The sequence below is a fragment of the Heptranchias perlo genome, chromosome 30, assembly GCF_035084215.1.
Source record: "Heptranchias perlo isolate sHepPer1 chromosome 30, sHepPer1.hap1, whole genome shotgun sequence".
NCBI lineage: Eukaryota > Metazoa > Chordata > Chondrichthyes > Hexanchiformes > Hexanchidae > Heptranchias > Heptranchias perlo.
Genome location: NC_090354.1, coordinates 33191556 through 33205956, shown reverse-complemented (window position 1 = coordinate 33205956; position 14401 = coordinate 33191556). Strand labels below are relative to the sequence as shown.

General features: G+C 46.4%; 1 protein-coding gene across 3 annotated transcripts in view; it reads left to right on the top strand.

Annotated features, from left to right (window-relative positions):
- The window catches only part of LOC137300197 (microtubule-associated protein tau-like), a 179190-nt gene that overhangs the window by 130144 nt on the left and 34645 nt on the right, over window positions 1-14401 (top strand). For all 3 annotated transcript variants that reach the window (XM_067969279.1, XM_067969278.1, XM_067969280.1), the window contains exon 9: window positions 5988-6271. In XM_067969279.1, the coding sequence (XP_067825380.1) occupies window positions 5988-6271 (284 nt within the window). The remainder of the gene's footprint in view (window positions 1-5987; window positions 6272-14401) is intronic.

Here is a 14401-nt window from a genome sequence, read left to right as displayed (position 1 = left end):
AGGGTCACCGTCTCCTTTAATATCACACACTGACCCCTAGGGTCACCGTCTCCTTTAATATCACACTCTTACCCCTAGGGTCACCGCCTCCTTTAATATCACACTCTGAGCCCTAGAGTCACCGCCTCCTTTAATATCACACACTGACCCCTAGAGTCACCGTCTCCTTTAATATCACACTCTGACCCCTAGGGTCACCGCCTCCTTTAATATCACACACTGACCCCTCGGGTCACCGACTCCTTTAATATCACACACTGACCCCTAGGGTCACCGTCTCCTTTAATATCACACACTGACCCCTAGAGTCACCGTCTCCTTTAATATCACACACTGACACCTAGGGTCACCGCCTCCTTTAATATCACACTGACCCCTAGAGTCACCGCCTCCTTTAATATCACACTCTGACCCCTAGAGTAACCGTCTCCTTTAATATCACACTGACCCCTAGAGTCACCGCCTCCTTTCATATCACACACTGACCCCTCGAGTCACCGCCTCCTTTAATATCACACACTGATCCCTAGAGTCACCGCCTCCTTTAATATCACACACTGATCCCTAGAGTCACCGCCTCCTTTAATATCACACACTGACCCCTCGAGTCACCGCCTCCTTTAATATCACACACTGACCCCTAGGGTCACCGCCTCCTTTAATATCACACACTGACCCCTAGGGTCACCGCCTCCTTTAATATCACACACTGACCCCTTGGGTCACCGTCTCCTTTAATATCACACACTGACCCCGAGAGTCACCATCTCCTTTAATATCACACACTGACCCCTAGGGTCACCGTCTCCTTTAATATCACACACTGACCCCGAGAGTCACCGTCTCCTTTAATATCACACACTGACCCCTAGGGTCACGGTCTCCTTTAATATCACACACTGACCCCTAGGGTCACCGTCTCCTTTAATATCACACACTGACCCCGAGAGTCACTGTCTCCTTTAATATCACACACTGACCCCTAGGGTCACCGCCTCCTTTAATATCACACACTGACCCCTAGAGTCACCGCCTCTGTCCCTGGTCATAGGAACAGGAGGAGGCCATTTCGCCCCTTGAGCCTGTTCTCTCATTCAACGAGATCATGGTTGACCTGTGACCTAACTCCATATACCCTCCTTCGCCCCATATCCCTTAATACCTTTGGTTAACAAAAATCTATCTATCTCAGATTTGAAATTAACAATTGAGCTAGCATCAACTGTCGTTTGTGGATCAGAGTTCCAAACTTCTATCACCCTTTGCGTGTAGAAGTGTTTCTTCACTTCACTCCTGAAAGTCCTGGCTCTAATTATTGGGCTATTTCCCCTAGTCCTAGACTCCCCAACCAGCGGAAATAGTTTCTCTCTATCTACCCTATCAGTTCCTCTTAATATCTTGAAAACTTCGATCAAATCACCCCTTAATCTTCTAAAGTCCAGGGAATACAACCCTAGTTTGTGTAATCTCTCCTTGTAATTAAACCCTTGGAGTCCAGGTATCATTCTAGTAAACCTACGCTGCACTCCCTCCAAGGCAAATATATCCTTCCTATGGTGCGGTGCCCAGAACTGAACACAGTACTCCAGGTGCGGTCTAACCGGGGCTTTGTTTAGCTGTAGCTTAACGACTGCCCCCTTGTATTGTAATCCTCTAGATATAAATCCAGCATTCCATTAGTCTTTTTGATTATTTTCTGTACCTGTCCATGACATTTTAATGATCTATGTACATGAATCCCTAAGTCTCTTTGAACCTCCATTGTTTCGAGCTTTTCACCATTTAGAATGTACTCTGATCTATGCTTTTCAGATCCAAAGTGGTGACCTCACAATTGCCTTCACTGAAATCCATTTTCCATAGTTTTGCCCATTCACAATCTATTAATATCGCTCTGTAATTTTATGCTTCCATCTACACTGATTACAATGCTGCCTATCTTAGTGTCAGCAGCAAACTTGGATTTGTGACTCTATCCCATCATATAAGTCGTTAAAAAATACTGTGAATAGTTGAGGCCCCAACACAGATTCCTGTGGGACTCCACTAGTCACATCCTGCCAATTTGAGGACCTGCCCATTATCCCTACTCTCTGTCTCCTGCCACTCAGCCAATTTCCTAACCAGGTCAATAATTTGCCCTCAATCAGCTTCAACTTTAGCTAACGGTCTCTTATGAGGGACTTTATCGAATGTCTTCTGGAAGTCCATGTAAACAACATCCATAGACATTCCACCATCCACTACTTTAGTCACCTCTTCAAAAAATTCAATCAGGTTCATCAGGCATGACCTCCCGTTTACAAATCCATGCTGGCTCTCTCTGATCAGCTGAAAATTTTCAAGGTGTTCAGTCACTCTATCCTTAATTATAGACTCTAGTAATTTCCCAACAACAGATGCTAGGCTAACTGGTTTCCCTCTCTCATCTTTCTTAAATAGCGGAGTGATATGTGCAATTTTCCAATCTAAAGGAACAGTTCCCGAATTGAGAGAACTTTGAAAGATTATACTTAGGGCTTCTGCAATGTGCTCACCTACTTCCTTTAAAACCCTGGGATGGAAACCATCTGGTCCTGGGGATTTGTCACTCTTTAGTGCCATTATTTTCTTCATTACTGTTAATTTGCTTACGTTAATTATGGTGAGTCCCCGTCCCTGATTCAAAATTAGTTTCCTTGGGGTGTCTGGCATGTTATCCTCTCCCTCTACTGTAAATACTGAGGCAAAGTAATTATTTAACATGTCCGCCATTTCCTTATTTTCATTTACAAGATCACCATTGTTTTTAATGGTCTCACATTGCTCTTGACCACCTCTTTATCCTAATATAATTGTAAAAATCTTTGTGTTGATTTTGATATCCCTTCCAAGTTTCTTTTCATATTTCCTTTTTGTAGCTCTTACTATCTGATTTGTCACCCTTTGCTGTTCTTTGTGTCTCTCCCAGTCACCAGAATCTGTGCTATTTTTGTATTTTTGTATGCTTTTTCTTTTAGTTTTATGTTGTCCTGTACTTCTTTTGTTGTCCATGGTTTTGCTTTTTAGCAAGTAGAGCTCTTGCCCCTCAGGGGTATGAATTGTTCTGTATCATGTTAAATTATTTTTTAAACACCTCCCACTGATCTTCTGTCGTTTTACCCACTAACAGATTTGCCCAGTTTACCGTGGACAGTCTCTGTCTCATCCCGTTGAAGTCGGCCTTACCCAAATTTAGGATTATATTATGATCGCTATTAGATAAATGTTCACGCACCATTAGGCTGTTAACTGAATCGGGCTCATTACTCATTATTAAATCTAATATGGCCCTGCCCCCTTGTTGGTTCTAGGACATATTGTTGCAGAAAGCTGTCCTGAACACACTCAAGAAATTCGTTACCTTTCTGACACGAGCTTGTCTGCTTATCCCAATCAATATGAAAGTTAGAACCCCCATTAAAACCACTCTGCCTTTGCTACATGCTTGTCTAATCTCTGCATTTATACATTCTGCCACTTCACAGCTGCCACCGGTGGCCTATACACAGCTCCCACTGCAGTCTTAAATCCTTTTCTATTTCTTAATTCTACCCATAAAGTCTCCACTGCCTGCTCACCTCTTGATATATCATCTCTTATCATTGAAGTAATTTCATCCTTAATCGCTCAGACTATTCCTCCCCCTCTGCCAGTTTCCCTCTCCTTCCTGTAGGCCTTATAACCTGGTATATTCAGTTCCCAGTCCTGACCGTCTGGCAGCCGTATCTCAGTAATGGCGACCATGTTAAATTTGCGCCTGCAGTTCATTCAATTTGTTCCTTATACTCCTTGTGTTTGTATAAAGAACGTTTATTTGGACCACACTCCCGAACCTGTCCTTCTGCTCTAATGTTGTTTTTCTCTCACATTTCTTACTTCTCTCTCCTGATTTAATTACTTTACATCTTTTAGTTTTCCCTTTACCTGTAGAGCCTAAAGCAGAATTTCTGACTCTCACTCTGCTCTCTTCCTTTTTGTTTGTTTTATAATTATTATTCTACTACTTATTCCACCTAAGCCCTTCCCCACCTCCCCCATTTACTAGTTTAAAGTCCTTGTGACTGCCCTATTTATCCTTTCCGCTCAGACCCTGGCCCCAGCTCCCTCCTGTCCCAGTACTGGTGCCAGTGTCCCATGAAATGGAACCCCTCCTCCAGCCACGTGTTCACCTCCCTAATCTGTTGATCCCGACGCCAATTTGCCCGCAGCTTGGGTAATAAACCAGAGATTCGAACCCTTGAGGTCCTTTTTTTAATTTAGCTCCTAGCTCCTGGTACTCTCTGGACAGGACCTCCTGCCTACACTTCCCTGTGTTGTTGGTCCCAACATGGACCACGATGACTGGATCCTCCCCCTCCCCCTCCCTTATGTCTCGGAGTGTCTCCAACTCACACTCCAGCTCAATGACTCCGAGCCGGAGAGATTAGAGGCGGAGACATCTACTGCAGATGTGTTCGCCCGAGACATTCTTGCTGTCCACAAACTCCCACATATTGCAGTCCCGATACACAACCTGCTCTGCCATATCTTAGTCTATATTCATTTATTTATAGATAATTACTTTTTAATCTCTTTTGGGATATTTTTCTATTTTTTTAAATTTAGCACCTCGTTCCCCCTCTGCACTTAATTCCCACTCTCACCAAATTCTCAAGTTCCCACGTGAATCACCATCCACTCTCTGTGGTCACTCTCTGCCCTTGGTCAATTTCTGTCCCCGGTCACTCTCTGTCCCCAGTCACTCTCTTTTCCTGGTCACTCTCTGTTCTTGGTCACTCTCTGTCCCGGTCATTCTCTGTCCCGGTCACTCTCTGTCCCTGGTCACTCTCTGCCCATGGAATCTCACTCCATGCGGCCTGGGTTATCTTTCAAGTTCTGTTTCTTCACCAATATTCTCCTCTCCTATCTGAAAGCACTGACACTCACTGGGGTACATTTCCACAGGCGATGCAGAACTATACCCCAGTGAGAGTCAGTGGCTGTAGAACTGTACCCCAGTGAGAGTCAGTGTCTGTAGAACTGTACCCCAGTGAGAGTCTGTGTCTGTAGAACTGTACCCCAGTGAGAGTCAGTGTCTGTAGAACTGTACCCCAGTGAGAGTCAGTGTCTGTAGAACTGTACCCCAGTGAGAGTCAGTGTCTGTAGAACTGTACCTCAGTGAGAGTCAGTGTCTGTAGAACTGTACCCCAGTGAGAGTCAGTGTCTGTAGAACTGTACCTCAGTGAGAGTCAGTGTCTGTAGAACTGTACCCCAGTGAGAGTCAGTGTCTGTAGAACTGTACCCCAGTGAGAGTCAGTGTTTGTAGAACTGTACCTCAGTGAGAGTCAGTGCCTGTAGAACTGTACCCCAGTGAGAGTCAGTGTTTGTAGAACTGTACCCCAGTGAGAGTCAGTGTTTGTAGAACTGTACCCCAGAGGGAGTCAGTGTCTGTAGAACTGTACCCCAGTGAGAGTCAGTGTCTGTAGAACTGTACCCCAGTGAGAGTCAGTGTGTGTGGAACTGTACCCCAGTGAGAGTCAGTGTCTGTAGAACTGTACCCCAGTGAGAGTCAGTGTCTGTAGAACTGTACCCCAGTGAGAGTCTGTGTCTGTAGAACTGTACCCCAGAGAGAGTCAGTGTCTGTGGAACTGTACCCCAGTGAGAGTCAGTGTCTGTGGAACTGTACCCCAGTGAGAGTCAGTGTCTGTAGAACTGTACCCCAGTGAGAGTCAGTGTCTGTGGAACTGTACCCCAGTGAGAGTCAGTGTCTGTAGAACTGTACCCCAGTGAGAGTCAGTGTGTGTGGAACTGTACCCCAGTGAGAGTCAGTGTCTGTCGAACTGTACCCCAGTGAGAGGCAGTGTCTGTAGAACTGTACCCCAGTGAGAGGCAGTGTCTGTGAACTGTACCCTGAGCCTCAGCATCTTCAGGAGATGAGGGGAAAAATTAATTATTATCCGACATGTTTGTCCTGTCTTGTTTCCCAGGTGATTCTCCGGCTAAAGCCGGAGCCAGCGGCAGTGGTTGCAGCAGTCCAGGCACTCCGGGGACTCCTGGCACTCCAGGGAGCCGCTCCCGCACACCTTCCCAGCAGCCTGCAGGAGCAACCAAAGACATGAAGAAAGTGGCTGTTTTGCGCACTCCTCCGAAATCCCCGGCTTCTTCCAAGACTCGGGCTGCCCCAGCTGTTGTGCCCATGCCTGATCTGAAGAACGTCAGATCAAAGATCGGATCGACAGAGAACATTAAACACACCCCCGGCGGAGGCAAGGTAAATCTTCATCCTCTCTCCCCTCATTATCTCCCGGGCCAGACTCCCTACAACTGGTCCTCTGTGTGGAGAGAGACTGAGAGCAGTATCAAATCCTGGGGCTGAGAACAAGACAAGGGGTTAGAGATGGAGAGAGAGAAAAGGGACGAGGGGTTAGATTGCAGCCAGAACGACTTCCTGGATCACTGGGGTCTATTTGGACTGTTGTGTTACCGATTGGGGGAGTGCGCTGGTTCAGTCAGTGAAGAGTTTGCCCCCTCCGCGATTTTGAGGCCGCGGCCTCATTTTAATCCGGCAGGTGAGCTCTGGGGAACCGATAGGAGACCCTGTGCAGCTCGAGGATGGAGGCTTCTGGATCGGGCCACGGCAGCCTGCACAAGGTCAGGTACAGGGGTGGGGAGGGAAGGGGGGTAATGGGAGGGGGCGGGGAGTGGGGGCGTGGATGGAGGTGAGAGTAGAAAAACAAGTGGGAAATAGCGACCAGGCCCGAATTAATGGTCGGAAAGTTGGCAAATCTTCAAATGTGAGACAGGTGTCAATGGGGGTGCACCAAAAAATAGAGTTTCATAGATAAATGAAGAGATTAAAATTAAACTGGAACTTAAAAGGGAGGTGTATGATATAGTTAGGGCCAACAAAACCAAAGACGGTTATGAGGAATATAGAAAGTGTCGTGTGCAAAAGGAAATAGGGCATTTGTAAACACGTGAAAAGTAAAAGATTAATTAAAGGGAGAGTCGGACCCACCAGTGATGGAGGATTGTGGTGAGGTCGAGCGTCCTGTGCCTGAGTGGTATGTGAGACATCCCATTTCTCCCACTGCTGTCAGTCCAGAGCAGGATATTTGGCTCCGATCAGAGACAGCACAGCTACAAAACACTGGCATCCACCCGACCATGTGGAAAATTGCCCAGGTATGTCCTGTCCACAAAAAGCAGGACAAATCCAATCGGGCCAATTACCGCCCCATCTGTCTACTCTCAATCATCAGCAAAGTGATGGAAGGTGTCATCGACAGTGCTATCAGGCGGCACTTACTCACCAATAACCTGCTCACCGATGCTCAGTTTGGGTTCCGCCAGGACCACTCGGCTCCAGACCTCATTACAGCCTTGGTCCAAACATGGACAAAAGAGCTGAATTCCAGAGGTGAGGTGAAAATGACTGCCCTTGACATCAAGGCAGCATTTGACTGAGTGTGGCACCAAGGAGCCCTAGTAAAATTGAAGTCAATGGGAATCAGGGGGAAAACTCTCCAGTGGCTGGAGTCATACCTAGCACAAAGGAAGATGGTAGTGGTTGTTGGAGGCCAATCACCTCAGCCCCAGGACATTGCTGCAGGAGTTCCTCAGGGCAGTGTCCTAGGCCCAACCATCTTCAGCTGCTTCATCAATGACCTTCCATCCATCATAAGGTCAGAAATGGGGATGTTCGCTGATGATTGCACAGTGTTCAGTTCCATTCGCAACCCCTTAAATAATGAAGCAGTCCGAGCCCGCATGCAGCAAGACCTGGACAACATCCAGGCTTGGGCTGATAAGTGACAAGTAACATTCGCGCCAGACAAGTGCCAGGCAATGACCATCTCCAACAAGAGAGAGTCTAACCACCTCCCCTTGAACATTCAACAGCATTACCATCGCCGAATCCCCCACCATCAACATCCTGGGGGTCACCATTGACCAGAAACTTAATTGGACCAGCCATATAAATACTGTGGCGACAAGAGCAGGTCAGAGGCTGGGTATTCTGTGGCGAGTGACTCACCTCCTGACTCCCCAAAGCCTTTCCACCATCTACAAGGCACAAGTCAGGAGTGTGATGGAATACTCTCCACTTGCTTGGATGAGTGCAGCTCCAACAACACTCAAGAAGCTCGACACCATCCAGGACAAAGCAGCCCGCTTGATTGGCACCCCATCCACCACCCTAAACATTCACCCCTTTCACCACCGGCGCACAGCGGCTGCAATGTGTACCATCCACAGGATGCACTGCAGCAACTCGCCAAGGCTTCTTCGACAGCACCTCCCAAACCCACGACCTCTACCACCTAGAAGGACAAGGGCAGCGGGCACATGGGAACAACACCACCTGCACGTTCCCCTCCAAGTCACACACCATCCCGACTTGGAAATATATCACCGTTCCTTCATCGTCGCTGGGTCAAAATCCTGGAACTCCCTTCCTAACAGCACTGTGGGAGAACCGTCACCACACGGACTGCAGCGGTTCAAGAAGGCGGCTCACCACCACCTCCTCAAGGGCAATTAGGGATGGGCAATAAATGCCGGCCTCGCCAGCGACGCCCACATCCCATGAACGAATAATAAAAAAAAATCATCTCCCCTCACATCCAGCACATCGTGGGTCTCCACAGCTGATTATATTTGTCAGTCTGTAACAGACTCGTCTTGTCTCTGGGTTGTTTCCATAACGAAAGACATCTTTATGTGAGCAGGCCGTTGGCTGGACTCATAACCCCTACCAGGAGGGCAGTGTTTGCCTTTAGTCTGACTTCTACCTTCCATCCTGTCTGGCTTGGGTGGTCCTCCCAGGATTTATACTCCCACCAGCACAGCTCTGAGGGTCGCAGCAACACACAGACTTTCCCACCAGGTCAAGGGACAGTCCCTGGGGAAGGAAGGAGGATGAATATGTGGCAGATATATTAAATATTATTTTGCGTCAGTTTTTGCAAATGATGATGGGAGTGAGATTTTGATTTGGAACTGGGCGGAGAGATCAGGGGATTGTAAATCCATGGGCCAGATTTTGACTGTGCAGTGTTAACGGGTGATGGTGAGTTGGCAGCCAGTTTCACATCTCTCCCCATTGAAATCATTGGAAATAAAAATCAGGGGGGATGTGAAACGGGCTGCAGGCTCGCTGTCGCTCGGCTTACACCATCGCACAAAGTCAAGACCTGTCCCACCCGGGTAAGTGAGCTGGAGGAGAAATTGCTCTCACTCAAAGTGGGAAACCTGAACAGCCTGGGTGGGCCTCTGGTGTCAATCCAAGAGGAGTCCTCTCCACTCCCATTAAAGCCACTCCGATTCTGGAAGGTGATCGAGCCTCTCCGGGATCACGGCACAGAAGGGTTGGGGTCTTAAGAAGGCCTAAAAGGGACTTCCGCCAGATCTCATCTGGCATGAGTTCCACTGAGATCTTTCAGGAGCGTAAAGCTCAGGAACGACCCCTTGACCCGGGGAGAGGGGCAGGCAACATAAATGCCCATGGACCCCCAACAGTGAGGAGGTCAGCGGAATGGGCAGACAGGAGACAGGTGCAACTTAATGCGAAGGATGAGGCAATACATTGTGGGAGGAAAGAAATGAGGAATGGGAGACTGCTGAATGGAGACACACTGAAGGGTGCTGATGGACAGAGAGAGACAGAGAGGCAGGTATGGGGACTCATGATGCAGTGATGGAGGAGCCTCAGCCCTTGATCTTGTCCAACAGGTAAGAGGTACTTGCTACCTGGTAGGGATGAGAGCAAAGACTGCGGGGAGGATGGGCAAACTGACCATGGCACCTTGGTACAGGGGGCCATTCAAGTGGGGGGAGTAAAAAGGAATGTGGTAGTGTTAGGGGGTAGTATAGTCAGGAGGATAGAGACTGTTCTCTGCAGCCGCAACAGAGTCCCGAAGGCTGTGTTGTCTGTCCGGTGCCAGGGTTAAGGACATCTCATGGCTGGAAAAGAACTTGGATCATGAGGGGGAGGATCCAGTTGTCGTGGTCCACGTAGGAACCAACAACATAGGTAGAACTAGGAATGGGGTTCTGCTGAGACAGTTTGAGGCGCTAGGGTCTAAATTAATAAGCAGAACCTCAAAAGTAATAATCTCTGGATTACTACCTGAGTCATGTGCAAATTGGCATCGAGACAAACAGATCAGAGAGTTAAATGCGTGGCTCAAAGAGTGGTGTGGGGGACAGGGGTTTCGATTCATGGGGCACTGGCACCAGTACTGGGGAAAGAGGGAGCTGTTCCATTGGGACGGGCTCCTCTTAAACCGGGCTGGGACCAGTGTCCTGGCAAATCGAATAACTCGGGCTGTGGATAGGGGTTTAAACTAAAAAGGGTGGGGAGGGGTCAGGTGAGGGGAAATTTAGAAATCTAATGAGAAAAGTCAAGGCAACGGAGCAGTGTCGCGATTCGAGTTAAGATCAGCAGAGTGTGGCAGGAAGTGACAGAGAGTTTACCAATAATAGAGCATCAACAAGTAAGGTCAAAGCAGGAAAAATTGGTAAAAAGTCAAAATTAAAGACTCTTGATCTGAATGCACGGAGCATTCGTAACAAGATAGATGAATTAATTGCATAAATAGAGATAAATGGGTTTGACCTGATAACCATTACAGAGATATGGTTGCAAAGTGACCAAGATTGGGAACTAAATATTCCAGGGTACATGACGTTTAGAAAAGACAGGCAGAATGGAAAAGGTGGGGGGGGGTGGGTGTAGCCCTAATAATAAAGGATGACATGAGGACAGTGGTGAGAAAGGACCTTGGCTCAGAGGATCAGAAAGTGGAATCAGTCTGGGTGGAAATAAGAAATAAGGGGCAGAAAACACTGGTAGGAGCAGTTTATAGACTCCCTAATAGTAGCTATACCATTGGACAGAGTATTAATCATAAAATAATAGGAGCTTGTAACAAAGGTAATGCAGTAATCATGGGGGATTTTAATCTTCATAGAGACTGGACAAATCAAATTGGCAAAAGTAGTTTGAACGAGGAGTTCATGAAATGTATTTGAGATGATTTCCTGGAGCAATGCATCATGGAACCAAACAGGGAACAGGTTATTTTGTGTAACGAGACAGGATTAATTAGTAATCTCACAGTAAAGGATCCTCTGGGGAAGAGTGATCATAATATGATAGATTTTCACATTGAGTTTGAGAGTGACGTACTTGAGTCCGAAACTAGAGTCTTAAACTTAAATAAAGCCAATTATGTAGGTATGAGGGGCGAGTCAGCGAAGGTAGATTGGGAAATTAAATTAAAGGGTGCGATGGTTGAAAAGCAATTACAAACATTTAAAGAAATATTTCAATATTCTCAACAAATATACATTCCATTGAGAAATAAAAACTCCACGGGAAAAGTGATCCATCTGTGGCTAACTAAAGAAGTTAAGGAGAGTATTAGATTGAAAGAAGAGGCCTATAATGTTGCCAAGAAGAGTAATAAGCCTGAGGATTGGGAGAGTTTTAGAAACCAGCAAAGGACGACCAAAAAATTGATAAAAAGGGAGAAAATAGAATATGAAAGTAAACTAGCAAGAAATATAAGAACAGATTGTAAGAGCTTCTACAAGTATGTAAAAAGGAAGAAAGTAGCAAAAGTAAACGTTGGTCCCTTAGAGGCTGAGACAGGAGAAATTATAATGGGGAATCAGGAAATGGCAGATACGTTAAACAAATATTTTTGTATCTGTCTTCACAGTGGAAGACACAAAAAGCATACCAGAAATAATGGGAAACCAAGGGGCTAATGAGAGCGAGGAACTTAAAGTAATTAATATCAGTGGAGAAAAAGTACTTGAGAAACTAATGGGACTAAAAGCCGATAAATCCCCTGGACCTGATGACCTACATCCGAGGGTTCTAAAAGAGGTGACTGCAGAGATAGTGGATGCGTTGGTTATGATCTTCCAAAATTCCCTTGATTCTAGAACGGTCCCAGTGGATTGGAAGGTAGCAAATGTAACACTGCTATTCAAGAAAAAGGGAGAGAGAAAACGGAACTACGGGCCAGATAGCCTGACATCAGTCACCGGGAAAATGCTAGAATCCATTATTAAAGTAACAGGGCACTTAGAACATCATAATATGATTAGGCAGAGTCAACATGGTTTTATTAAAGGGAAATCGTGTTTGACAAATTCATTAGAATTTTTCGAGGATTTTAACTAGCAGGGTAGATAAAGGGGAACCAGTGGATATAGCATATTTGGATTTCCAAAAGGCATTCGATAAGGTGCCTCATAAAAGGTTGTTACGCAAGATAAGGGCTCATGGGGTTGGGGGTAATATATTACCATGGATTACCATTGGTTAAAGGACAAAAAATAAAGAGTAGGTATAAACGGTTCATTCTCAGGTTGTCAGGCTGTCACTAGTGGGGTGTCGCAAGGATCAGTGCTTGGGCCTCAGCTATTTACAATCTATATTAATGAATTGGATGAAGGGACCAAATGTAATGTATCCAAGTTTGCTGACGATACCAAGCTAGGTGGGAAACTAAGCTGTGAAGAGGACAGGGTTTGCAAAGGGATTTAGACAGGTTAAGTGAGTGGGCAAGAAGTTGGCAGATGGAGCATAATGTAGGAAAATGTGAGGTTATTCACTTTGGTAGGAAGATTAGAAAAACAGAATATTTGGTGAGAATATGGTGAGAAACTATTAAATGCTGGTGTCCAGAGAGACTTGGGTGTCCTCGTACAAGAAACACAAAAAGTTAGCATGCAGGTACGGCAAGCAATCAGGAAGGCAAATGGCTTACTGGCCTTTATTGCAAAGGGGTTAGAGTACAAGAGCAAGGAAGTCTTACTACAATTGTACAGGGCTTTGGTGAGACCTCACCTGGAGTACTGCTTACAGTTTTGGTCTCCTTATCTAAGGAAGGATATACTTACTTTAGAGGCGGTGCAACAAAGGTTCACTAGATTAATTCCTGGGATGAGAGGGTTGTCCTATGAGGAGAGGTTGAGTGGAATGGGCCTATACTCTCTGGAATTTAGAAGAATGAGAGGTGATCTCATTGAAACATATAAGGTTCTGAGGGGGTTTGACAGGGTAGATGCTGAGAGATTGTTTCCCCTGGCTGGAGAATCTAGAACTGGGGGCACAATCTCAGGATAAGGAATTGGCCATTTAAGACTGAGATGAGGAGGCATTTCTTCACTCAGAGGGTTGTGAATCTTTGGAATTCTCTACCCCAGAGGGCTGTGGATGCTCAGTCATTGAGTATATTCAAGACTGAGATCGATAGATTTTTGGACTCTCGGGGAATCAAAGGATATGGGGATCGGGCAGGAATGTGGAGTTGAGGTTGAAGATCAGCCATGATCTTATTGAATGGCGGAGCAGGCTCAAGGGGCCATATGGCCTACTCCTGCTCCTATTTCTTATGTTCTGATGTTATGTAGACCTTGGGGTTCAAATATATCATTCCCTAAAAATGTGAGTTCAGATAGATAAAACCATGAAGAAATAAGGGTCAATTTGTACAAACTATTAATTAGGCCACAGTTAGAGTCCTGTGTAGAGTGTTGGGCCTCATTATACAATGGATATTAAAGCCATATAGCCCCAGTTTTTACTGCAGGCGTGTTTTGAGTGGGTAACAAGGTGAGTTGGTCCAGGATTGAGGAATGGGCTATTTTAAACCCTGGGCCTGATTTCAATCTCACCAGCCGACCGCCCACTCACTCCAAGTGGGAAGTCTACAGGAAGTTGAGAGACTACCGGCTGACACCATTTAGGCGGCAGGATCGGCTTCCGCAGGCTTCTCACAGGCCTCTTGTGATTGGGGAAGGAGTACGATTGCAGCAGGGGAGGCCTGAGCTGTCCCTGTGGGGCCCATAGGCACTTCTGCTCCTCCCGGCCCCACAAGGAAAGTAAAACTTACCTGTCTGGGCCTCTTCAGGCCCCAGCTCACGATCCCCTGTCTTCACCTGGCTCAGGCCTGAGTTAAAATTGCAGTCGGGTCCCGATGATGTCATTGGGACCTGCCATGTAAATGTAAAGAAGGACTCCGTCAGCTTTGAGCAGCTGTTCTTGCTGCTTGAAAATTCGGAACCGTGGGTTCCTGGCGGCTTTCTAGCAGGCACGTAATCTGGGCGATTTTAACTGCCCACCCACCTGGTTTCTGCTGGGCAGGTAGGGTTAAAATCACCCCCCTAGTGAGCGTACAACGTAGATTCACCAGGATTTTACCAGGGATGGGAAACTATAGTTACAAGAAGAGACTTGGAACTGAGACTATTTCTACTGGAGCAGAAATGGCTCAGAGGAGATTCAATAGAGGTTTTTAAAATGATGAAGTGTTTTGATATCGTAAAAACTATTTCCTGTGGTCGGGGAGTCAGTTACAAGGCGTCATCACTGAGAGTA